This window comes from Mycetomoellerius zeteki, unplaced genomic scaffold (genome assembly GCF_001594055.1).
Source record: "Mycetomoellerius zeteki isolate Tzet28-1 unplaced genomic scaffold, Tzet1.0 scaffold52, whole genome shotgun sequence".
NCBI lineage: Eukaryota > Metazoa > Arthropoda > Insecta > Hymenoptera > Formicidae > Mycetomoellerius > Mycetomoellerius zeteki.
Window position 1 is genome coordinate 967,291 of NW_017257523.1, and position 27,576 is coordinate 994,866.

Here is a 27,576-nt window from a genome sequence, read left to right on the forward strand (position 1 = left end):
TCAATATTATATTTTTTTCTTTTAAATTTTACTATAAATAAAATAAAATCATGTTGATAAAAAAAGAATGAGTAGCAAGACTTTTTAGTACCTAAAATTTCTTTATTTAATATAATTACATAATTTTGTTTTTTTTAATTAAAAATTTGGCTTAAAATAGTAATAATAAATTTATTTATATAAATGAGAGATTGTTAGATTAAATAATTAGTAGATTCTATTCTTAAAACAATTAAATTTAATCTGCAATACCTATTCAAATAGCATATAGCCCATTCAAATTAATTAGGAATGTATAAAAGAGAAAATATTTTAAATACTTTATTGTATTATATAAAGTGTTAAACATTTCGTAGTATCAACATATCGACTGGCATATGGTTTTTGGTGTGAATATATAGCAAACGAGTTACATGATAACGTGACGAAAAGCAAACCGCGATAAATTATTGATTAACAGTTATAAAAATGGACAGTTAGATAGAATAATGGTCACGAGAGCAAACATTCAAAAATTATATTTGGAAAACTTTTACACTACCTTTCTTACACGCGAAGCAGTTTTGATCAAGAATTTAACGTTTGACGCATAAGACGATCTGCTAATTTTGTTTCATCCAAATGACACTGTTGCAATGTCTCTAGGTCTTCGCAAGATGCGTATAAATTAAAAGACGAGTCGAAACTTAACGTTTTCTCAAACATTTCACTCTCTCGGAATGACGATGTTTCATCCGTGGTGATCCTTTTCTTCGGGTACATGACGGGATGTTTCAAGAGACTCTCCTGTGTAACGTTATTCGTCTCAAGGATCCTCGAGCTTTCACGGTTCTACGATAAACGAGATGATGTTACCATCAGCGATGACCTTCGAATCGCTGTTGCTCCTCTACGGTTCTTTCTCTCCATTACAGAGATACGCGAATAATTGTGCAACGTCCTCCGGCAGAAAGTCAGCCGGAGTACCAAAAGGGGCGAAGTCGCAAAAGAGCTCAATTTACCTTTGATGCTGTGGCGTCCCAATCTTTCAAAGGAGGCAAGAAACATTTTTGAGCGATGGCGCGTCTCGACTGTGAACACAAAGAGGATAAGTGCTCGCGGGACGAGTGGGCGAATCGCTTTGATCGGATAAATAGGAAAAAAAGACGGAAGAATCAAATGATATTCACGGTCTGTGATTTTACATTTTGTTCCGTGTCGTCGTCGAACCTTGTGAGCCTTTTCAGCGAGAACGTTATAGCTCAAACATATTTTACTTTAGAAAGAGTATGAATCGGCGCAACACGAGGAATACAATGCTGACATTGAACAATAAAATGGAAAATAAAATAGTATAACATGGATACTTTTTTAAAAAATTACTGTACTTTTTATAATCTGAATTAAGTTAATGTCTCTTTTTTATTGTAGAGAGTAGAATGGTAGACTTGAAGTAATATTTAAGTATTAGATACATTAAAATACACTAACTTCGTTCTTTTCCGAAACCAGATCGAATTAAAAAAAATAAAGAATCACAAATTAAATTGTAAATAAAATCAATAATAATTTATTTTTAATAAAAATGAAAAAGACAAGACATAAATTAAGTTGCGATTAAAGCCAATAGTAATTTATTTTTTTCAAGAATTAAAAAAGAAAAAGCAATTAAACTTTCATGATTAACATCGTTGATAGTTTATTTTTTCTAAAATAAAATTTTAAAAGGCAAAACATAAATTAAACTATGATTAACGTAAATAGTTAATCTTTTCCAAAATCAAAATTAGAAAGGCAAAGCATAAATAAAAAAAGTTGCGATTGGAATTGATATTAATTCATTTATTCCAAAATTAAAAGTAAATCAAACTGCGATTAAAGTCGAGTGGATCTAAATACAGTTAAATATCACTACTATATCACGGAAAGATGTCAACCGAATAAAAGATGCGTACCATGTACGTATATTGTGTACCCTTGTACGGGAAACAGACTACAAATGAAATTTCTGCCGTAGTATGCGAGTCACGAGGCTACTTCTCCTTGTGAGAGACGTAGCATAGATTCATCCGCGTGTGTATAAGAGCCGCCCTATTCTCCCCCTTCCCCCCTCCCCCCGTTCGCTTCACATACCCTCAATTTCTGCCTACACTCGTGGTCGTTGTGGTTCGCAGTAGTAGCTTTGTACGTATAATTGAATTTACGTGCGGATAACGGTACTTCAGGCCACTTCTACACGGACTGCTCGTCTGTTAGCTCGACAGCGATCCCGTCTTACATTCCGTATACGAACCTAATCGTCAGAACACTGGAGATTCGGCGGTGAACGTATAGACAGTAAGAAAATGCAATACATATCTACAGGTAATAAAATATAGTGTACACTTTTAAATCGCGAAGATCGTAATGTAATGTGCTGGATAGCCAAATAAAATTGTGGAAAAATTTTATATGCAGAAATTTTATGTGTAGAAATTTCATGTGCTGCAAGTGCTGAATTATTTTTCACCAACACTCTCGCTGGTTTATGCTACAATTTTTACTGCATTCTGTATAATAATTTGTTGATGTTTACATTTTATGCAAATCGTATGTAAATCGTAAGCTTTTGCCGAAAAGCTGAAAATATAATCTCAAACAATTCGAAATATGTTTGGAATCGGAATTGGATTAAATTAAATTTTTCGCCATTTTCGTCAAATATTGTTTCTAATTTAGCGCGCTCAATTCATTAAAACACATGAGAAACATTCTCGCAAACAAACGTTACAGCGTAGATTCGTTAAGGGAACTTCCAGATGTTAAAACAATATTGCGAATCATTTCCGCAGCGTTAATCAAGATTCGGTATTTGCATGAGGAAATTGTAGTGTTCATAGCGCATGATACTTACATCGTCTTCCGAACCGATGAACCATAAAATTAGCATTATTTTTATAATATACAAATCTTGAGAATATCCTGATGTAACAAGCAATATATAAGTGATTGCGCTGTGTCGTCTATTTGCTAATTAATGCGATGTAAAATTTCTATTGCTTTTATAATTTGCAAAGTTTCAGCATAAATCGACCCTTAACGTAATAGGCGGCATAATACTACACTACCGTAGTGTACATACAGTAGATTCTTCCATGGCACTGGGTCTGCCAAGTAGAAACAGACGTAACGGCAACGGCGGCACGGCGCGTTCCGCGCGAATAATCGTTAAGCTCGAACCTTTGTAATCTCGCGAGATCAGGTCGTGAGCGCATTCCCGGTTGAAATGGAATAATTGAATACAAGTTGCCAAAGTGCAATTGACTTAGCCGCGGCCGATACGAAACTAAGTTATTCTCGGGAATTGTATCCCGGGAGTGGAGCGTGAATGGAGGGATCCCCTCGACCCGGCAGAATTTCATTCTACCGTTATGAATATTTTGTCCCGACGAGACTCTCCGCAGCGCGTTCCCAATATCTTTCATCTTGCGAAATCGCAACGCGTCTTCTAACGTTCCACCCCGTTCTCTCCTCGATGCATAATAAATTTCATACGTAAGAGTACTGGAATTGCCGCGCGCCGGCGCCGTTGCTGTATGAATTGAAAATATCGAGCTATAACATAGATAAAGCTGGCAGACTGAGAGGAAAAAATCTATACATAAATAAAAATATTGTCAAATATTAATATCTATTTTCCATACTGCATTCGAGTTCTAATTCGGCCTTTAGACATTTTATATTTTGAACAAAACACATATCTAATTTAATGCACGTAAAAGGCAAAATTGATGCTTATTTTTGATCTGTCAATATCATACTGTCATTTATTTATCCTGATCCAACTGACCTCGCGAATAAATAAAATAATAGTTGTCAATATTTAATAGTTAGAACGCTGTCGCAAAATTAAACGAGGAATTGATGTGACAACGAAAGCGAATAGATAATGACGGGTAGAACAAGATACGCTACCGTAGAAAGACAGAACGAGCAACAAGATAGAAGATAAAAGGGGAAAGAGGAAAAGAGAGAAAGAAAAATCGAAAGAAAAAAAGGCGATCTCGGCATTGTTAACGCGGAGGCGGTACGTACGTAATTAATTTCGTTTATAAATCTTGCGGCTGGTCATTACGAGGCTTGACTTTCACGAGTGTGCCGGGTAAAACGAGCCAGCACCCGTCAGCAATGCCTCTTTTGCGTCCTCTAATTGGCAATTAAATATCGACCGTAACGGGACCGAATGCCATCGATGCTAATTTATCAAGCACGAACCGCGGCTCCCCCATTATTTTTTTACAGCATTATATTCCGCCGAACCGCCCCGGCAACTCGATCGTGATTAGCGATCCACCGCAACTCACAGAAAAGAGACGACAGGACCGGGGAAATACAATTACGACTTCTCAGTTATGCACAATGCAGCACAATGCGCGTCCGGGTGATGGCCGGACACCTTCCGGAATTTCATTTCCGATAATGCTCAGATTCTTCGAGCGGGAGTAGGAATACTGCACGATTGGATGTGGGATAAGATGCCTTCGCTAACCGGGCGGGTGTCGCACGACCGCGATCGAAGATCTATTTGACACTTTGCATGTGAAAGTCCGGTGGACGTAGGATGTGTTCGTTTAAGTTACGTAAAATCCACTATGTTATTCCCGATATCATCGTTTATCCTCATTGAAACTTATAGATCATTATACTAAATTAATAATATAGATTAATAATGTAATTTAAAAATGCATGAGTCTCATTTCAAAACATTACCAAAAATATAAAAATTTCATAGATTGTTCCATTATCATGTCTAAATATCTTTGTAAAATTTAAGCACAGTTTTCATATTGAGTTAAAAGTTGTTTAATTTTTTTTGTCTTGATTCTTATGTAAAATCGCGTTTTATAATACTTATTTGCATACGTGATGGGGAAGCAATATTAAAAATTAAATCAAATTCTATACATATACTAATCAAATAATAATAAATATTTGTGCAAAAGTTTATTTGGATTCACTTATTCGTTTAAAAGTTATTTATCTAAAACTGCAGAAAAATATAGTCATTTTGTTGAATAAAATCATTAAAAGCCAAACTGTTTTGTCCTTTTCCAGTTGGTTTTAGGACATATTCACGAGCTAATATCATTAAGATTGCTTAAATAGTATTGGCTAATATTTGCTTATTTTAGCTAATTATTTGATTTAGCTAATATCGCGTAGCTAAAGCATCCTTAATATTCATGAATATTCAAAAAATTTTCTCTTTTAGAAAAAGCATAGAAAATAACGTTTCCTTAAAATTGATTTTAGTGCACGTTGTCAAAGTATCTGTATTTCCTTTCGCACGATCATCATGTATAATTTACACAATAGATACATGAGCGTTATCCAGAGTTATGGGGAGGATTTTAAGGGTTCAATCTTTTGAAATTTTTTATTCATTTTTTTCATTTTTAATTATAAAAAAGTACAACTTAATTTTGTATTTTAAGTAAATTTCTTACTGTCTCATACAATTTTTTTTCCCATTACTATGTAAATAATTTCTGAAACTACTGTTAGAGCTTAAACAGAATGTCCGATATAAAGTCCGATGTATAAAGGAAATTTTTGCAAGATTTTTGAGCAAAAAATACAATACGCGAGCTGAAATATATTAATGAGTATTTTATTCATAATTATTATACATATTTCGGTTTTTATTAACTGTATTTTATCTATATCTCTTAGGAAAAATATAAAAGTTACAATCTACAAATCTAATATTTTTTCCATTTAAAATCAGAAACGAGAAGAAGACATTGTGTCCACCAAAATATCCAAAAAAGCAATTTATTAAATTAATTGCTGTTTATGTGATAACATAATTGATAAAATCTTCCCCTCGAAAAAACTCTTGGATACACCCAAGGATAAATAAATACGAATATGAAAATAGAAAGAAACAAAACAGAAGTTTAAAGCAAATAAATAAAAATCTTAAAGATTTATTACTATTTTTGCGTTGAAAAATGGCATAATTCGCGATCAACCACGTAAACATAAACAGATGTAGCTTGTAGTAACGGCGTAGCAACGGCATAATCGTCGAAGCTATCAATTTACCCTCTCATGCCTAAGATAAACCGCGATCGGTAATCCATCCAAACGCGCGGATCGCATATCGTCGTACCTTGAATCTTCTCGAACGCTGCAGTATCTGCTCGCGATTGCGCGCACTAACCGAGTCTCCGTACGATCTCCGGCGCATCAGCCATTCTCTCTGCAACAACAAACAACCCCTGAAGCTACTACCACTATGACTACTACTACTACTATTTGCACTACTACTACTACTACTATTACTACTACTACTACTACTAGCAAAGTCACTACGTCTGTACTACTAACATCACCAACTCAGTCTGGTGAAACTTTCAAGCTAAACACGCCAGTGCTACGTCTGACTAAAGGCTTTATTTACTTTTTGCGAGAATCCAACGACAAGGAGGATAACCTCTTCGACTCGCGCGCATACCTCTGCATTTGTATGCACTCGCGAATATACCGGCGCCCGCAAATTTGCGGATAGATGTGGTTGTGTAGATTGCTGTTTGCCATGAAGAGGCATACGCCGACAAAAGTGTGAGTAAACACAACGTACGGGTAATATCTCTCGGCATACACATACAACGAAGTTGAGTGTCAGACTCTAATATATGTATATCATTTATGCGTTTATACGTCTTTGCGACAGTTCACATAAGCAGTACGCTCCTATTACTAGTCGTAATATATTAGTAATGTATTTTAATAAATATACATTACTAATAAATGTTTAATTATTAATACTAAGTTCTACTTAAACTCACAGCAAACTGAAGATATAAATAATTAGGCAAACACTATCACATTTTTAACCTGAGAATAGTTAATTTTCTTTTACGTAAACAATCATCTTGGATGTTTTCTACCTCAATTGAAATCATATTATTAACAACATTATATATTATTAATTATTTTCCGATTGATTAGTATTTGAAAACATTATGAATATGAATTTAATCACAATTTTCTGAAAAATGTAAAGATAAACCAAATAAATATTAAATGAAATAAACAGGTTAAGTAGCTTATTATGAGAGTATTTTAAAAAAATTAATCAATTTTAATTAATATATTTTTTTATGGAATTGAATATTTAAAGAATAATTTGTAAAGAATAATTATTAATAAAGAAGGAAAATATGTTAAATAATAACCACATACTAAGTGACAATTTTTTCGTTGGTGAGTAAAAATATTCCAGATAACTGTTCCCGGGTTAATGAAATATGAGCACAACAAAATTAAAAGATAATAACTTAACAAATCGAGTATTTAATACAATTTCACTTTTATATATATATAAGATGAACTCTAATTACTAAATATTTATTTTTATACATATTTAGATAAGTGTACAGATATGAAATATTATATTAGCGTAATTTATTAGCACTTGTCTGAGAAAAATTTGAACAGAGATACATTCAAAGCAAAATAATTTCTTAAGTATTCCTAAATATCAGAAATTATAAAGATCTCAAAAACCGCAATACGATATTTTGATTGAGTAGCAGAGAAGAAGTATTAACATGTAACTGAATTCGTTATTAATATGGATATAATATTTACAACTAACGAAAAATATTTTAAATTTAATAAGCTATACTGGATATAATATTTAAATGTTTCTCGTTTTGATTGCAAACTATTGCACTCAAATTCGGTCTTTGCAGGCGCAATGAGATCGATCGATCGAGGTCGTACCGAAAATCGCGGGCTGTCAACTCGACCCACTCGAATCTGATACAAAGTAGATTATGCAAATGCTCATCGGGGTCGATGACAGAGAAACCGGCACGCAGATTTAGGATGGGACAGCGGAAAGAAATATAGAACAGGATGGACCTAGTGGTGAACGGGAGAAAAGATAAACATGACGATCGAGAGAGACGGATAAAAGGGGGAAAGGAAAAGAAAGAAGAAATTGCATCTGGCAGAGGGAACGGATCAGTCATGGCAGATCGAACGGCACCACATTTAAAAAATGGATAACTCGAACAAACAACTTTTCGTATTTCATGAAATATGCGATACGGATACGTTGCATACCGATAAATGACCACTGAATGATTGATCACAGAATTTGTACTTTTAATATCATGTGTTCATGTAAAAAAAAGAGTATAATTGTAGTATCATCATATAACGTTGAATAAGATAATATTACTATTTATTATAATTAAGTAATAATACACATATCAAATATCATGACGTCATAACTGTATTAAATACGTCGCAATAATAAAATTACATTTGACATAAATAAGTTTAATAATAATATAATGTTGTATAATTACTAATTAAAGTAACTGTTAACTAATTAAAGGTCATACTCGTTTTAATATTCGGCGATATTTCCTCAATTCCAGCGGTGACATCTCGATGTTAACGCCGAGGACAATTAATGCCGCGCACAATTACCGGGTGCGATATTAACGCAAAGCTTTCGGGAGTCGCTATAATTATGGACATGCCGGTCTCACGCCTTAGCCGCCGCTGTCATCCGCGGACACCTCGTCCGGCTTTACTCGCCGGCGTTTCATTTAAACTACCCTCGACGGCGATAGCGATGCCAGTGGCGGCTTCGTCGAGAACAAATTTGCTCCCGTATATTGCTGTACTTATCTGCTCTCGTACCCGGGCGGGCCCGGTAATCCCGGATAATAGCCTGCGAGTGTACAACGAGCGCTCGCGCTTATAAGAAACACCTGGATAAAAGTCCCGCCTGGTCTTCTTTTTTTCCTTTCCTCTCTCTCTCTCTCTCTCTCCCCCTTTCTTTTTCTCTTTTGTTCTCTCTTTCTTCACGGCGTTCGCCGTTAGAGCGGAAATTTCTGTTCGCCTGTACTTGGACGTTGTATCGGCGAAGTTCGATTGCGCAATTGAAGCTTTTTACGGCTTTACGTGTCGCGATTCTCTACAGCGTCTAATTGCGGACAACGTATTGGCGTGACGCCGCGCCCTTTTGCGATACCTTACATAGAGCGCATTCCGTTCTTTCGTCTGATAGGATTCTTTGATCAATTTAAAGTCAATTTTTAATCAGCGACGGTTTAATTGAACTCTCTAGCTTTGGTTCTCAATCTTTCTAATTAAAGTACGAATTTAAATGTCATTGAATTAAAGTTTATTTAAGCTGTTTCACTTGATGCTGATCTAACGTTTATCTAACTTATACAAATTATTTATTGTAAATAATAAATTTATAGACAATTTATATATATTTTTATAAATCGGTTATAAATAACAAGCTTAGTACGTTTAAACGAAACGTTTTTATTTAATAAAATTATCTTGTGTCTTTTAATAGACGGATATACATACGCTTTCCATTTTTATGTTCTTTTTCGACTAATGTGTTTTAAAACGTATTATATCCGTTTACAATTCTATCTAACTTTTAAAAATACGTGAACAAGAAAGCGTAAAATACTGTTTTTAAATCCTTTTACAGCACGGAGTTCAAAAGCTCAAACATTTTTAAACAATTTAGCAAAATATTTTTCTTGTAATTAATAAAAAATGAAATATTTACGTACATATATGGATTTTCATAAAGAAGTAACTCAAGATAATTTATATAATCAAGTGCGGTAAATGTGCATGCTCAAACGAGTTTTATGAGCTCGTTTTCCGGTTGCTCGCGGCGTTTAGTAAAAGAAGATGACGCGTGACATGTTCATTCTTTCTCAACCGCAACGAGAAGGCGAAGCACTTCGAAACTTTTTACCGCAGGCTCAGCATCTCCGCCAGTGGCTTCGAAGCGATGCCGGGGAGTCCCTGTGACGCAATAATGAAGCACTTCCGTTTATCCCGAGGCGCGTTTAAAGAGAAAGGGTTTCCGACGTCTCGAGATGGACGATGGAGCTGGTGCTATTGCGATGGAGCCCGTGAAATTTTAATTTCCAATCTGCTAAAATTGTTTCCGTGAAAATGGCACGACAGGGGGAGCACGACGGGCCACATTCGGAATTCCGCTTCCTTCCAAATACACGAACGAACAAACACATCGATCCGCGCGCAAACGACTACTAATGTGTGTAAGAAAAATCTTCTAGAGAGAATCAAGAGGAAGAATGGAGCAAATTCATCGGAAGTCTGCCATTTTTAGGTAATCTTTGGTAACAAACAGGATATTTAACCTCTTTAAACTTCAATTCCGATTAGGTTTAAACCGTGTTTCAATATACAACTGCCAGCACTGAACATCGAAACTGAAAAAAAATAGATTGGGTGGTTTAGCAAAGCTATAGCTTGCTGCGCGAGTTCAACATCTATAAGAAGATTTAATGGTCCAACAAAGAAATTATGTCTGTAAACAATCATCAGTATGCTAATTCAGTTAATTTTTTACTAGAAAGAAAATTGCTAATGTAACAAGTTTCTTTATTACAGCAGCAAAAGTACGCGCCATCTTAACTAACATGTTTTGTTAAAAATGTTGATGTGTAATATTGGGTTGATTTCCATAGAAAGTTATCTTTGCTGTATAAACAAATTTGTTATGCCATTGTAATAAATATGATTATTTATAATCGCTAATTTTATTCAACTGTGTATAACTTTACTACTTTTCTACTTTAACATGGAAAACTGGCTATCCCTATATACATAATGACATAGATTTACTGAATCAGTCAAGTTTTTCAGTTGCTTTAACCAATTTTTTTTCCGCGGATATGCATATTTGCGGAAGTAACCTGAAAATGGCGGAACCAATCAGAATAGAGAACACTATCCTTTCCACTATCCTATCCCTTGATTCTCTCTGGAGTCTTTGCTGTAAGCTTGTTTTCCGCGCGTTTCGCCGACCGCGCAGGAAGCGTCTTGAAAAATTTACAGAAACACCCACCCTCCGCCAGTCGAGCCGGGCTGAGACGCTCAAAGACCGCGGGAATTTACTGCGTTCCCTCCAACTATGAGGACAACAGCTATTTTCCTGCGTCGCGCTATGCACCTGCCGTCGCGCGGCGATCCACAACGAGAGGATTCGTGCGCGAAATTCCGCGACGTCGCGACTGCCAGACCTGAAGAACGTCGGCTGGAATGTCATTTTACGAATCTGCAGATGTCACTGATAAGCGGCATTCCCCGTTTATTTATTGCATATCTAATTTACGAAATTTGCGTTATCAACTGCGGAGGAACGCAAGAGAAAGGCATCCCTTTCTTTTGCAAAATATTAATATCCGGATATATAGCTCCGCGTAATACGTAATACTTGCGGTTATGGACGACTTAGAGTGGACTCTCTGAGGTTGTATAAAAAACATATATCAAAGCAGTAGCGTACGTAGTATAAGAAAGCTTTGAATGGGGATAAGGAAGTTTGAAAACGAAAAGTGCACAAAGGCACTGAAGTACTAAAGTACAAATTACTTGTATTTTAGAAACATCAGAATGTGAAGCTTCTATCTCTCACATTCCGCAAAATTGATGAAAAATTATGTTTTATAGAGGAAAAGGGTACACGTGAGACCAAGGAAAACTCGCGCAAGGAATATTTTATAGATCTTGCGAGAAATAATTCAAAAATTTCGCTACAACAGTTTACCCCAGACAATTCCACTGCTACCGAGAGACACACGGGTGTAACGTACTCTCGACTTTTACGTCGCGGAGAAACGATTATAGCAATTAGCGGATTAAAGTACTTCGCGAATTGAATTTTTCGCTTCGGCGACAAACTGCGAGGCGCTTCTTGCGCGTCCGCGCGCGTCTTCCAGAGACAGATGAGGAAGACTCGTCGGCGTGACGCTCATCGTCACGCGCGATTGTCGGGGCTGTAATTTATCGTACGCAGCCCCTAATTTGATATTGTGTATCCGCGCCGAGAGGAAATAGGGAATAGACGAGCGGAAATAGCACGCTCGATCCTGGAAACGAGTTGCGTGCTTATTAGATTGAAGCTACAAAGCGTCGTGCGCGTCGCCAACGCAACTCCTTTAAGGAGTGCTGGGTCTTCCAATTCAAAAGGGTTAACTATACCGTCGGGTCCTCGCAGTACGACTCGGAGTTTCCTTCGCTTCGCTTTTCCAGCGAGGGAAGCTTTTCTCGACAGTGGCAACTTATCGACAAGGCCAGCTCGACATGAAATAAAATCGCACGGTAAAAGTTCCCATTTCGCGAATCGAGCCTTCTCTACTTGGTGCCAAAAAATTCTCTATGTCCATAATTTCCGCATTATTTCGTCAGATCCGATACCGAATTTTCTCTCGCCGTACCGGTATCTGAAATGGTTACTTTACTCTATATTTTATTGTCGAAACTGTTTATTCATGCTGTGCTGCGTGCAACTGAAAAATGGTACAACTGAGATGACCTACTACGAGCTGCATCAGTTGGCGATAAGCATCGACGATGCTGAAGAATTAATCGAATTACCGCATTAATCGAATCCCAGCGTTACGTTCTTGCGCCGTAACTGTGTAACTTCGTCGGGCCAAGAGAACATTGTTTATTAACGTACATACTCTCGGTGCGATCCAGTCCGTAACGTAATTACCTCACATCGAGGACACCAACGGGGAAGACGCAGCAATAAACATCTAGCGAGATAAAAGGATAAGGATAAAAGAAACGGGGCAAAGATAAATTCTCGCGATAAAAGCACAAGCGAACTCGGCACGCCAAGTTTTAATGACGTTCCTGAGTAATATAAAATACTTTTATACTCATTATCAAGAGAGAGAGAGCAATATAGAGAAAATGTGAATTTATCGAAGAGAGGAAACTTTCCTTGTCCCAGAAACTTTCATCGAACGTACGGACGACGGATAAGTTTTCGGAAATGAGAATTGCGTGCCACACTTATGAATCTTCAACAAATTTGATCACAAACAAAATGCGTCAAAACTTATAACTATAAATATACAACAAAATTGCAAATGCATAAAAATATATACTTTTTTTTCTATTCTATGTTTTACATAGCAATCTCAAAAAGCACAAGCGCGATATTTTAGCAATATTTTAGCAATACTCTTCTTATATATTACTAAAATTGTATACTTTTTATTAAATTATTGTATCTTTTACTTTGTTGTGCTTAATTTGCTATTTGTCACTATTTCTTTTTTTTCTATCGCTCAAACTAATATCTAATCTCAGAAGGTGAGAGAAAGATTTTAAAAGACCGGTTTTGATGAAGTATTTAAAAATTTAACTAGATATCTATAAAGCTGAAATTAATTTTATTGGACTATCAAAATAATTATGTAGGACGCCCAAGCATGATGAATAATACTGCAAAAAGTTTTGACAGTCTAGAAACCAGCTTGAGCGTCTTAGACTGAATTGTTCTACCTTTCAATAAACTTCAGCTCACTCTTTAACTCTCTTATTCTCTTATACTCTTACTCTTTTATTCTTTTATCCATTAGATGAATTGTTACTTAATTTATCCGAAGATATGGAACAACCACACAGCCCTTACATAATTATTTTTATAATCCAACAAAATTATTTTCAGATTTGTATCTAAAGAATCCTCTACTAAACTACAAAATATTACACTTTCAAACAATTTATCTGAAATCACTTTTACTATGTGATTAATGTAGAGTTCTTTTCTTAGAGACTTTTATAAAACCGTTTTTTGCGTAAACGCTGAGAAAAAATATAGTAAATTTTAATAAATATTATAATAAATATTCATATATATATATATATATAAATTAATGGGTTTGTATCAATTAAATATATCTTTATATTTAGTAAATATTTAGTTGGCACTTTCCAAACAAATGATTTATTAAAATTTAGTATATTTTTTCAGTGTGTGCATTCAGAATGAGCATTCAACTGAGCTCTCAGTGAGCGGTTGTCGTTCTGAATGCACCCAGTGTAATAACGTTAAATTATATTATTATCTATTTGTCGCAAAAACACACCTTTGCCTGCACCTCATCTTTATCAGGACCCAGAGATCGATCAGGTCTCGGCACCGATAAGCTCCTATACTCCTCGATAGTATACGGACGATACGTCGGTTTCTTTAGCTTGCTGTCCGACACGCTACGTTCGCATTGCTCTTCCAGAGAGACGGTATTTGAAGTTATTCCGTGACGTAATATTTCGCAAGATCTTCTAGTACACTCACGCGTCACACGAACGGCGTGATCTTCGACAAAGCGACGGTAGAAGCTAAGCTCGCTGTCGTCCCTCGAGGTGCCCGGAAGGGACGAGCAACCCTCATCCAAGCTGAGCTCCTCGAGCTGACTGTCGCCACAAATCGACAGGGTGGAACCCTCCGGAGACTGGATACGCGAGTACTTCGGGACATCTAAAAAAACAAGAAAAAAAGAAGCGTGGCGACCCTAACTTCCCGTTGGCGACGCGAAATTAGCCCTGACGACCGTGACGAAGAACAGAGCAAACAATTGTCGCTTGTCATCGCACAAAAACGGTCGCACGCACTAGATGCCTCAATTAGTTTAATCATGAACTACGACCTATTGGCAAAGTCAAGAGAACGAATTCCACGTGGAAAGGAAAAGTGACGTGAAAAGTGGAGGACAGTGACGTGAAAAATGACACTGTCAACTTCTCGAGGCAGCGCCGGTTCTTCGTTGAAGAGAATGGCGCTTGAAAAGTTTCGCACGTCGTACTTCTATAGGATGACAGGATTTTTAAAAGCTAGGGAGCGAGATATTATCATATTTTTTATCTATTGTCTGGAAAACTCTTCCTCTTTCTTTAAAAAAAGAATGTATTAAATTGACAAATGAGCAAAATATTTATTAATATAAATATACCATAAGTAATATGAATATAAATATTTATAAATATGATATGTAATTACCATTTTAATTTTGGTTAAAAATATTTGATTATTCTAATTTATTTTGTTTTATTTGAGAAAGAGTTTAGAATAACATAATTAATTTTATTATATCTATTTTTCTGAACATAAGCTGAGAGATGATGAATGTATCTATTGATAATAAAAGTTATTTAAAATAATGAAGTATCGCGAAAAAATATTTTTTTATAATTATGGGTCCTGTCATCCTTCCCGTGCGAAAAATTAGTTTACTTTCACAATTAGGAGACAGACCTGTGCATTGCAGAAAAAAAAACGTAAAGCGGTTACAGTATTTCTGGCGAAAGTTTCAGATATTTTACAGGAAGCGGACGCTTAATCCCCTTTCGCAAAAATATAACTTTTTTCATCGTGCAACTTTACTGCGCCGTAATATGTAGAAACTGTGGTAGCTATGCCTGCATCGCGCCGCGGTAAAGTCTCCCTTCGCGGCGAGCATCTCGCAAAATAAAACTCCATGCCTTACAATAACGTGTTTGAATAAAACTCAAATGTATGATTTAGTATTTCCAGCCCTACCGTGCCGCTTGGACATGGGATAATGACAGTATATTAGTCGAGATTCTCATGTGTGCAACGGAGAAAAAAATTTCTGACAAATTTACATGAGATCCCCGTGAATTACGCAAATAAAAGCTTTTTCTTTCCAAAAGATAAAAAAAAGACAGAGGCAGAGAGAGAGAGAGAGAGAGAGAGAGAGAGAGAGAGAGAGAGAGAGAGAGAGAGAGAGAGAGAGAGAGAGAGAGAGAGAGGACTCGCACATTCACATTTATAATTCAATGTCAATAGTTTCTCTGAGCGGGAAATTAATTCAGCTAAAAAGCTTACTTCAATTTAAAAGTTCAGAGAAGAGAAACAGACCATTTTTTGCATTGTATTTGAAATGATAATTTTAACTTTTGTATTCATGAAAATTGGACTCTTAAATTGGTACATTTGTCGCCATGCTTTCCTCTACACCGGATCAAAACAGAAAACGTAGGTAACACGAAGCCTAGAATTTTCATTGGTCTGTTACTTTTGCAATTTAAAAATCTCTCCACTTTAAGAAACGAAACGACAACGTCAAGCTACGCGACAAGATTCGTCCGTCGGATTGGGAATCTCATTGTCCCCTTCGCTCAACCTCTTTCGCGACGCAGAACGCACCCGACTTCTAATCACGAAAGAAAGTAAACGTCCTCGGGGGAAAATTGCACCGCTTTGCCTCGTCTTTTTTTATCAAGATCCGCCGTCGACGACGAGTGCGACGCGGGAAGGCGAGCCGGCAACACGTTTCGACACTGTTCCGCGTATGTTCCGAAGGAGGATCTCGTTAGAGACTAACTGAATCTACGCCGATAAAGCTCCAGATACGAGGTAGTCCTGGCCGGTCCCCGGATCCATGGTACGAGAACGTTGCCGAGTTTTTTGTCGGCTCTCATACCACCCCGGTTGTCGCGCAGACTGCATTTTGACGAAGAATTTCGCGCCCCCGGGGAACATCGCTCCGTCTCTGTCGTCGTCGTTGTCGCCGTTGCCATCGTCGTCGGTCTTGACGTACGACGACAACGACGACGACTCTCGTCGCCTTCTCCTGTACGCCGCCGTTCCCCGACGTCGTTCCTCTTTCTTATGCAAAGCCACGGTTCTTCCCGAGTCGCGCGGCATGTTCCCGTGCATCTGTCCTCACGTACGGTGCAGTTGGTCTCCGTCATATTGTCTAAAAGATTGTCGACAGAATGCGTGATTAGAATGCGCTCTTTTGCACGGCGAAGCCGTATTTGCATAAAAACTAAATAAACCCATATCATCGCGAAACGAGTGCTTTTCTCAACATTTTACAATTGACGTAATGCAATTTGTACTCGTGTAATTTTTCCATTTATTAACATATTTAACGCGTTTGCGTGCATTGTATTATAATTCTGTTAACTTTATACGGCGACATAAAACATGCGAGTATAAAACGTGTTTCTTTCTCCTAACACAACTCTTCTCTCTTCAATATTCTACCGTTTATCATTTCCGATATATTTTCGCCCGGAATATAATAAAATTCTATTATTCTCTTACCCCTCCCTGCATTTTTCCCGTTAGAATCAATAGCGGATTTCCTTGCCATTCACGTTACTCTCTCTCGCGCTACTTTATCCCACCTAACTTTATTCGTCGCTTTAATTATCCCGCGGAGTTTTACATTACCGCGAACGACCAAGGGGGAAGAGGAGAATCAGCCACAGATATTACGTTTTATATTATATAATTGATACTGTCGTTAACGAGGCGATCGATCGCCTTCGGTTTTGCACTCTCAGACTGCCATCGAACTTTCAATCGACTTCCCGATGACCACCGCCATATTGGTGGTACTGTGCGCTAGTCATTAATTAATTAGCACGCGTTATCTGTCCGTCCGTCAACGAAAGCTACGACTTTCCGGATTACGGCGAATCGAATCGCATTACGCGGATCGTCTCTCGGTGCTGCTGTCCTCGTCTTTTTTATTGTTTATGCGCCACGTATACACGTTCCCGCGCGCAATTATCTCCCGTTAACGAGGGGAAAACGAGAGCCGTTTCCAATGTAATGCGATAATATAGGATTTTAATCCCGGAGCATTACCTTCGGCAGATCTTGAAGAGATATTCAACCAATCTCTCACGTTATTTTTTATAAATATCGACATTATATATCATAAGCTTTTTTTTGCCTTTTAATTCGCGACTATTCTTTTAATTTGACACGTGAGGTAGAATTAATTTAATTTATTGATCTTTTAAAAATATAATATTGTTTTCTCCAAACAAGAAAGTTTTTTGTCAAAGATATTTTAGATATTTTTTTGCATTGCGATTATTATTAAATCCTTTTTTTATAACTTTATTTTCTAAGATTAAATTTAATACATCGTGTTTTGGTACCTTTAATCTGGGATAACGTTGTTAATGTAGAATTCAATTGAAATGACGTATTCTTGCTGGATCTGTCATCGGATTTGATTGTTCCTAGGTTATCGTCATTATCACTATTGACCGAGATGTGTTTCTCCAAGGAATCATCCTCGACGCTTTCTAAAGAGTCCAAAGAATATTCCGACATTGCTGCGAAATCTTCACCTGGCGCTTTAGAAGTTAATATACACGCCATAAAGCGTGTTTAGGCATTATGATATTTAATCTTGATGGATTTCCACTTTTCGTGCGGCAAACTTCGCGCGATTTTTTCTATCTATATTAGTTGACCCTAAAAAAGTGCATGCAGTAAATTGTATGCGAAATGTGTGTCAATTCCAAGAAAATTTTTACATAGCTAGTGTATTAAAGCTGGAGACTAATCTTTTGTAATCTTATTTTGTTTTGCACTCGAAACAAACTGCTCTTTGAAAAAATTTCGAGGAATATACTCATTTGATCCATTTCGATATTGTATATAAACAAGCGTAATGTAAAAGTTGAATTGAAAACTTAATATGTATTTTATGTATTACAAAAATTTATCTTAAAGTTTTGTCTATTTACTACCACCTTATCTTTCAACATTATTAAAAAATTACTCCTACGAAGTTGCGTGTATTATATATTCTGATACACATATTTATAGTCTACTTTCTATGATTTATTAAAAATAATTAGAACTTTACTTCATATTTTATTACATAACAATAATTATTAAGGAATACAAAAGAATAAAAATCAATTATGATTTACTTTTACTACAAATTAACCGAATGAGGACTTTAAGCTTACGGCTCATCAGATGGCATATTCTAAACAACACACTCGATGACATCTCTAGGCTTTATACAGAAGTAAATTATCATTTGACGATAAGGCAGATATTTCGCTTACTTGTTATCATCTTGTCGTTTATATAACGGCTCTAATTAATTGTTCTATATTATAGCTTGAAAAAGAATGTCGTCAATACCTTAGCACTAATTGCTAATCGATTTTAATTAATTTTTTAGTTGATTTTATTTAATTTTTAATTATTAAAGACGTATGCAATATGAATTTCCATAAATTTTTTTAATAGCTTGATATGAAGTCTTATAATTAGCAACAATAAATGTGTAACATTTATACTTTGGTACATATGCAATACTTTTATAAAAATTGAAAGAAATCTCGCATTTTAATACTAGAACAAGAACAACAGATAACGCTACATTTGTCTTTTTAACATTGTATGCATTTTTCTAAAAAAAATATGCTTGTTTATAACAACAACATGATAACTTAAATGAAAAAGACACAAAAATAATATTTCGATATAACATCTCGATGAATTCAATTTGTTTATACTGCAAATATAAAAAAAAACTGTATCTCTTTATATCTTACATCAATTATATCATTTTCACACGTTAACATGTATTTGATATTTGTTTAAGTGTAAAATAAGATATTTTCTAGAGTAGTAAATTACATTTTATCTATAGAATGACTGGTAGAAAAAATTCTAGCTGATAGCTGCATTAGATGTTGGCCTTGTTCTATACATTGCCAATACTAAAAATCTACATAGTTTATGTTACATATACTATATCTTTTCAATACTAACAGCGTGTCACATATCTGACCACGACCATCATCCATTTAAAATTCACGATAGTCTGCATCAGGCGATCGATAAAACGTAAACGCACGCATTTATTCTCTGTAGGAGTCTGTTACATAATTAAAAATTTCAGCATTTTATAATTATCAAGTGTATAATAGCGTGTACCGAAGGATTATATTGAGACAATTCGAGATAAAACGAGAGATAGTTTCGTCGTATAGGAGTCGTGCTGCTGTAAGAGTATCAGACGTAACTGAGCTTTATCGTTCCTAGAGCGAGACATCAAACGTAGCAGGTACCTATTATAAACTAATGTATTATGTACCAACGCTCCGTACGTAGTTATGTATGTAGAGTAGAAACGCACATTAAATGCGTTTCAAGGCGATGTCGTCTCACAACAGTACACAGCTTGATCTCGTCACCGTCGGGGGAATTCTTCACTACGTTCGGCATGGGTGAATCTAATACTTATCGTATATCGATCCGTAGTGTCCGATAAACATATTTTGACAGATATAACAAGTTAGGACACGTGATAACATTAAAGATACTGGAAGACCGATTTTCGCAGGAAATTAAAAGTTGACTACGTCATTCTAGCCTATCTTATGTTTCATCTTGATGTAATAAAACGATTAACTGTAATAAGATAAATAGAATAATTATAATAAAATCGCTTATGTACATAATTTTTGACATAAAAAAAATGCTTAACTTCGCGGATTTTGTTTTGAAATTGTCAAGTAATTTAATTTTTTTTATTCATTATGCGGTTCCACTCGTCTCTTTCGTTAAAGTGAAAAAGTGTAAAAATAGGTATTGGAAATTTTTAATGCTGTAGTGCGATAAATTGACGATACAACTGACGTTGGTATTTGTAAATTTTCTTATCTCGCTTCTTATTGTCCAGTCGATGTATCCAAAACTCAATTAATTCGGACTATCAACTTTTCACACAATTGAAACGAATAGACTTTATTACCATACCGTCCAAATAAATCCGTTTAATTATGATACGTTTGTTCCGATAATTATAATTGATAATTCAAATTGCAATGAGTAATAAAATGATACGTGTATATGTTTATGTTTATATATGTATATATCTATAAAGTCTTAGCAGGCTTCGATTTGTCTCTCCAGTTGGACAACGTGATAACATCAGACATACTGGTAAATTTCTTATATTGTAAACATATTTGCTCTATGCTTAAATCCATATAATCTTAATACGTGCATAATAATAAAAATCAAGTTTCTTATAATACGAGCTGTTCAAATTTTAATAATAATATTATGTTATTGATAAAGATTAAATTTTTTTATTTTATTTAGAAATTCTTGAAAAGTCACTTTTCTCAAAAAATCATTTTATGTTAACAAATAGCACTGGAAATATATAAAAAAATCTATAAACATATATATATAATGGAAATACTTATCATGAAACATTTAATAATTATTTGAAACCTATAAATTAGAAAAAATAGCAATAAATATAAGATATTTTAAAAATAATTACAACGATTTTATAAAAAAATATAATATAAAAATAATTATTACGACAGAGAGATAAGCAGCATGATTTTGCAGAGTTGTTTGTTGCAATTTAACCTTGCCTAAGTTTATCAAAGATCATACTAAGAGTGCTCGATCGAGATTTTATTCAATTATTAAATGTTTCATAGTTTTCATTAAGTATTTTCATATTGTAACGGCTTTTCTTTGATATATGTATACTTCTGATAATATTTATCAATGTACAATAATTCTTTACTCTTTAGTTATAAATATTTTGCTTATTTTTAAAAAGCTCTATTACATTTGTAATTTAATGAAAAAGTTAATCAATAGGAATTTAATCTATCTAATAAAGTTAATCAATAAGAATTTAATCTATCTAATATAATAAGAATTTTTTTCCCAAACTTACTAACATTTTGTTACTAAATTTTCGAATTTGTATGACTACGTTTTGCTAATTTAAAACTATTTTATACATTCAAGGAAATGTATAAACAAAAACTCTTAGCATTATCTAACATAAATTAGATTATATTTATACACTTTTCAGATTTATGTAGTATCAAAGCACTTCGTTATTGAATTTTCGACTTTACAGTAATTCAAAGAAATCTATACATAACAATCTAAAAGTTCTTAGCTTAGTTCTTAGTTATCCAATATTAATTATACACAACAAGTAAAAGTTTAATGCCTATAAATTAATTATACATATATAAATTTTTTCAGATGTATATCGTTAGATTGCTAACATTTTGATATTGAATTTTCAATCTTACTTTTCGTTAATCTAGAACTATCTTATACACAGCAATTCGAAAAGCTATATAAACTTATATATGATAATCCAAAAATTCTTAATATCATCTGAATTATTATCTGTCATAAATTATATACACTTTTTGGATTTATATTGTTATATCTAATTACTAATTATCAAACGTTATGTTTGATTGTAAACTACGACTATGTCACGTACTTTCTCATGTATTATCAATAGCGTCAATAACTAACACTTATCCAACATAAGTGCTCTAAACGAATCAAGAGTGTTTATCATTCACCCGTGGAGTGAATACCCTATGAAGAATTACGACGAAAGATAAACACTCCATTATTGAATCATATATGTGTGTGCGTAGCTTTGGAAAGATTCCGTTTCCTCTAAATTTTAGATCAATAAATACAGGTAGTGAAAAATATCACAGATCTTGATGTGATAATGAAACGTCATTTTTTGTTTCATTCACATTTTGTTTCCGCAAATACAGACTTGGCCAAAAGTATAAAACACATCCACAAATTAACATAAACGTTTTATATCTAAAGAAATAAATTAAACAACAGTCTTATTGAAAAATAAAATTTATTTTTATAACAATTTTAGTATTTTATTAGTTTCCATTTACATTTTATTACAGTCTTTTCCATGAAAATGCAATAAATTGAGAATGCTGTATATTTATGGCCAAGACTGTATTATTCATTTTCATTTTACGTTATATTCTTTTACATAAGTAATACATATGATTAAGATCAAAATTTCTTATGTTCCTATTTTATTTATATTAATTACATATAATTAACTACTGCTCCTTAATTTCTTTTGTTATTGTTAAACACTCTAACTATTTCGTCTTTTTTTTCAGGCATTCATAAATATTGCACCGGGAAAATGGTGTACATTAACGTCGCCGTTTGCCTGTCAGTTCTTCTGCTTGTGATCGGATTATCCGTGGGTCTGAGTGTGAACACCTTCAAAGGACGAGATGCTCTTGACTCAGCGCCTCTTATCGATGGGTAATTTAATCATATAATCAGAGAAGCGTGCCGATGAGAAAACAAATGAGTTTGACATACATTTGTTCGATCGATATCATTTAATACAGCAATGTTGGCAGATAATTTTGGGTAATTCCGAAACATTACGAGTTACGTCAAAAAAAAAGAAGATAAAAAATTAAAATTTATTGATTTATTCTTTAATTAGCTGATAATCAAAATACTCATTCATCTGTGCTTTAATATTTTCTTATGTATTTCACCTTCTTTACACATTTGTTTCACAATTTGACGTTATGTTTACATAAGTATCAACGTTGCAAAAATTATTCCAAATCACATAATATGTATACATCGACTGTATCAAAAATTTAGTGTGTTCTGCAACAGCTTAGTAATATATACAAACTTACCTTTTTTTAAAAAACAAACTTTTTTTAAAAAATATAAAAAAACCTCAATCTTCAGACAGATACAGAAAAAGTATATTTAAGATTTTTGAAAGTTAAACTTCGCCACGTCCGTTTGGTGGCGATTCCCCACATTACTCGAGGGTGAGTGATGAAAAGTACTAAAATAACAGAAAGCTATCTTTTTGTTGTTTTTTCGGTAATACGAAAAGATATCTTTTTGTGGATTTTTCGCTTTGCCAAAAAGACAACCATATAAAGATGACGAAAAAATGTCTTTTTTAAATTGTCTTTTCGACAAAACTAAAAGACGTTTTATAGACATCTTTTCATCTTGCCGAAAAGACAACCTAAATGTAATATCTCTTTGTTATTTTTAGACATCTTTTCGCTTTGTCGAAAAGACAGCTTAAAAGAGACATCGTTTTGGTTTATCTTTTAGTATTGTATAATATGTGCTGTCTAGAACTCCTTTTACATCAAGCATTTGATACGCGCATATCAAATAGTAGGTAACTTTCTATTAAATTATCTTAATTTCAGCGATGTATTTAAAGAATGATATACTAAATCTGTACAATATGCATCAAAAGGATTAATTAAATACACATATCGCCGAAATTAAAATAATTCAATAGAAAGTTATTACCCGTATCAAGTGTACGATGTAAACTTGGCCTACGAATGTCTCTGTGCTTGTCTTAGCGCCGATGCACTACTGTGTTTCCAGATATTTTAAAAATATTTTTAATAAAATATGATTTGACTAAATAAATCGATATTATGTGATTGCATCTGCATCCTACGCCTCTCCTCGCTTTTTCTCTCAATCAGCTAAATTTATCTGCGGTCATCGTTATATTTGCAGCCACAACGATTTACCATACAATTTATATAACAAATTGAACAACCACTTAGAGCCTTTCCGTTTCGAAGATGATTTAAGCAATGACGATGTCTGGGGAAAAACCGCCTGTTCCACGTGTTTCACCGATCTACCTCGTCTGACTAAAGGAAAAGTGGGTGGACAGGTGAGTCACGAGATCTCGCATGAGAAGCCATACGAGATTATCTAAGATTCACCTAATCTATTTGCTCCACTATTAGTATATTAGTCATTTTATCTCAAATGTTTCCTTTCCGATAAGTTCTCTTTTCACTATCTTCTCTTTCTCATGCTTTTGTTCACCATTTTTTGCTAAGCTGTAAGAACTCCAATTATAAACACCTATGAAAAGTAATGTAACATCAATGTTACAATTTCACACTCAGTAATGTAACCGTTATGAAACACAAGTGTTATTTTAAATTTATATTGTTGAGTATAAAATTATAACATGATGTCATTTTTAATTGATGTTTATCGAGAAGTCATTATCTTAACACTCTTCGTGAAGAAGTCTTTATGGGGACTCCCTGCTGAGGAGATAATCCTATCTGCCGTTCGCGCAATAACGTGCGAATCACGTGATTTTTCAGTTTTGGATAGCATACGCATCGTGTGAATCTCAATACAAAGATTCCATACAACTAACGTTACGGCAGATCGACGTGATTCGACGACTTATTCAGCGATATCCGAACAATTTGCAATTGGTCACCGCCGCGGGGGACATCGAAACCACGTGGAGGAGCGGCAAAATAGCGTCCATGATAGGTGTCGAAGGCGGCCACTCCCTCGACTCGAGCCTAGCGGTTCTGAGGCTCTATTATGACCTCGGGGTTCGTTATGTTACCCTGACTCATGGCTGCAATACACCGTGGTATGTCACACGGATGCAGTTTGTATACAGACGCATAGAATCTATTATCCCCTAATCCTGCTTACTACAATTAGATACGTTAATACCTCAGGCTATTTAAGCGTGATATCCTGAAAATATAAATCATAATACGAAAATAATCACATCCTACACATGAATTTTACAATTTTTTATCCTCCTTAATAATGACAATGATTGATAACGATATTTTTTATATAATCTATAAGTGCGACACCAGCATTTTACGTCGAAAACAAAGAGTTTTATCTCTCAACTTTTTATTTTAAATAAATTTTATCCTAAAGTTCAATCCTAAATAAGTTTTATCTTCAATAAGATTTAACTTTAAATTTATGATGGACTTTATTTTGACAGGGCTGATGCATCGCCCGTGAATGAAGGAAATGTTTATAACCTAACGGAATTCGGAAATGTACGTAAAAATTTTTGAAATTATCGTTATTTATAAGTCTAATGCTTTGACTCTCACTTTGTATCATCACATGTCGTAGAATTATTACGAGTACAGCGTATCTCGATAATTATATAATAATAACAATGAGATAGCAATGGATAAAATTTATTGGTATGAACGGCGCCTTCGATAATAATCGGAAAGCATGGACACATTGCTCAGATCGATGAGATATATTTAAATTTGATTAGGCAAAAACGTCAATCATTGATTAAATAAAAATAAAATTAACATGCGATTATCTTTAATATTATATAACTGCAGCTTTCGAGAGCTAAATAATTTTTATCGTTTATTAATCGCATATCGTATTAAACGAAGTAGTCCAATTGTTGAAAATTTCAATGGCCACCGTAACAATGATACTTTATAAATTATAGATGATTGTTTATGAAATGAACCGAATTGGAATGCTGGTTGATCTGGCTCACACCTCTCACAATGTCATGCGAGAAGTGCTCGCAATAACAAAAGCTCCCGTCATATTTTCGCATTCATCCGCTTTTAGCATATGCGACCACTACAGGAACGTTCCCGATGATGTTCTGCAGTTAGTCGTAAGTGCCTTCGACGTTTTTGCAAAAATTTTTTCACTCGGAAGAGAACTGCGAAAATAAAAAAATTTTTACCTGAGAGAACCAGGTAAATTACAAAAGCATATTTTTTCTTTCAGAAAAAGAACAATGGTATTGTCATGATAAACTTCTATAACAATTTCGTGAACTGCAATTCTTCGAGGAACGCGACGATAGAGGATGTCATAGGTACTATCTTTAGTTACACAGCGCAGTATATATGAATTACTCTAGACAAAGTATGCATGTCTAAAATCAAGACGTAAGCGCTGTTTTAAAGACATCTTATGTTTCGATTTGGATATGTGTGCTGAGATACAATAAAATTAAAAAGATAAAAATTAATCTCGTTTTCCCCTTATAATGGATTATATGAAATAATATACAAGTAATATATTCTTTCATATTATTGCAATACTTAAATTTATATTATTTCGTTGATCAATCAGTTCTATTACATGTGACTACACTCTAAATTTCTTGCAGTGAAATCTCACTCCAAGAGAGTGAAAATACAACCACCCTTGAAAAAAAGTGAAAATATTTCACTTCTTGAAAAAGAGTGACAATTTTCACTCTTTTTAGAGCGAATTTTCACTTCAAAAAAGTGAAATCTCATTCCAAAAAAATAAGATTTTACTCCTTTGAAGCGAAAATTCACTCTAAGAAGAGTGAAAATTGTGTTTTTCAAGAAGTAAATGGTGGTTGTATTTTCACTCTTTGGAGTGAAATTTCACACTGCAAGAAATTTAGATTGTAACTGTCACATTTTAATCTTTTATATGATATCAATTTTGATTAATTACATATTGATATATTTTCAGAACATATAAATTACATTCGAAATCTTATCGGACCAGACCATGTCGGTATCGGCGCAGATTATGATGGTGTAGCCTCGTAAGTAATTACATTGATTCTGTAACAACATAATTGTTACATGATGAGACATAAATAAATGCGAACAAAATGTACTTGATGAAATTAACCAGAGTGCCAGTGGGATTGGAAGACGTCTCCAAGTATCCCGATCTATTCGATCGTTTATATGAGAGTCAAGAGGGAGAGTCAGCGTGGACCAAGGAAGATTTGGAAAAATTAGCGGGCAGGAATTTTATTCGAGTTTTGCAAGCTGCAGAAGGGGTGGGTGTAAAAATTATAAAAACAACCGCAGATAAATAGCATTTTATATTTTCTTTTTATTACAAAAGGTACGGGACTCGTTATCGTCCGAATTGCCTCGGGAAGATATTATAAAGGGTAACGAATTATATGTCGCGCAAAAGAAAGAAGGACTCACGCCAGGCTCATGTCAAACCGCAATTGAGTATGTATTATTTTGCATGAATATTATTTTGTTAATTTAATTTATCGAAGAAAAAATGATAGTTGTTTTCTACGATAAATATTCGATATTTAAAGCTCTTTTACCATTTTAGATGGAAGGCAATAGATATTGAACAATCTGACTTGAGTACCACTACGGAAACGATTGTTAAAACAGAGACCTCGTGAAAAAATTTGTAAAACAATATGTGATATTTTATTAACACACAATTAATATTAAAAAGTAAAGTATAAAAGTATTAAATATTATTATAATATTGTTTAGATATTATTTAATTCCCTT

At 34.4% G+C, this 27,576-nt stretch overlaps 2 protein-coding genes across 5 annotated transcripts; one reads left to right on the forward strand and one right to left on the reverse strand.

The window, feature by feature from the left end:
• Positions 1–557: 557 nt before the first annotated feature.
• On the reverse strand, positions 558–18,024 carry LOC108727750 (uncharacterized). Of its 2 annotated transcripts, XM_018455980.1 has the most exons (6): positions 17,773–18,024; positions 16,197–16,571; positions 13,938–14,329; positions 6,134–6,223; positions 1,002–1,070; positions 558–831 (listed from the first exon to the last, which is right to left on the reverse strand). In XM_018455980.1, the coding sequence occupies exons 1-6, from the start codon at positions 17,996–17,998 to the stop codon at positions 568–570; spliced, it is 1,416 nt and encodes a 471-aa protein (XP_018311482.1). In that variant the 5' UTR covers positions 17,999–18,024; the 3' UTR covers positions 558–567. The 2 variants fall into 2 exon arrangements, with proteins under 2 accessions (XP_018311482.1, XP_018311483.1); XM_018455981.1 differs by lacking the exon at positions 6,134–6,223.
• Positions 18,025–19,498: 1,474 nt separating this feature from the next.
• Positions 19,499–27,517, forward strand: LOC108727697 (dipeptidase 1). Of its 3 annotated transcripts, none has more exons than XM_018455900.1 (12): positions 19,787–19,872; positions 20,532–20,590; positions 22,591–22,741; positions 24,002–24,164; positions 24,613–24,896; positions 25,272–25,329; positions 25,752–25,928; positions 26,045–26,135; positions 26,771–26,846; positions 26,939–27,089; positions 27,158–27,273; positions 27,386–27,517. In XM_018455900.1, exons 1-12 carry the CDS (start codon positions 19,787–19,789, stop codon positions 27,459–27,461), a joined length of 1,488 nt encoding a protein of 495 aa, XP_018311402.1. In that variant the 3' UTR covers positions 27,462–27,517. The 3 variants fall into 3 exon arrangements, with proteins under 3 accessions (XP_018311404.1, XP_018311402.1, XP_018311403.1); XM_018455901.1 differs by having other exon boundaries at positions 19,817–19,872; positions 20,561–20,590; XM_018455902.1 differs by lacking the exons at positions 19,787–19,872; positions 20,532–20,590 and adding an exon at positions 19,499–19,709.
• The last annotated feature ends 59 nt before the right edge of the window (positions 27,518–27,576 follow it).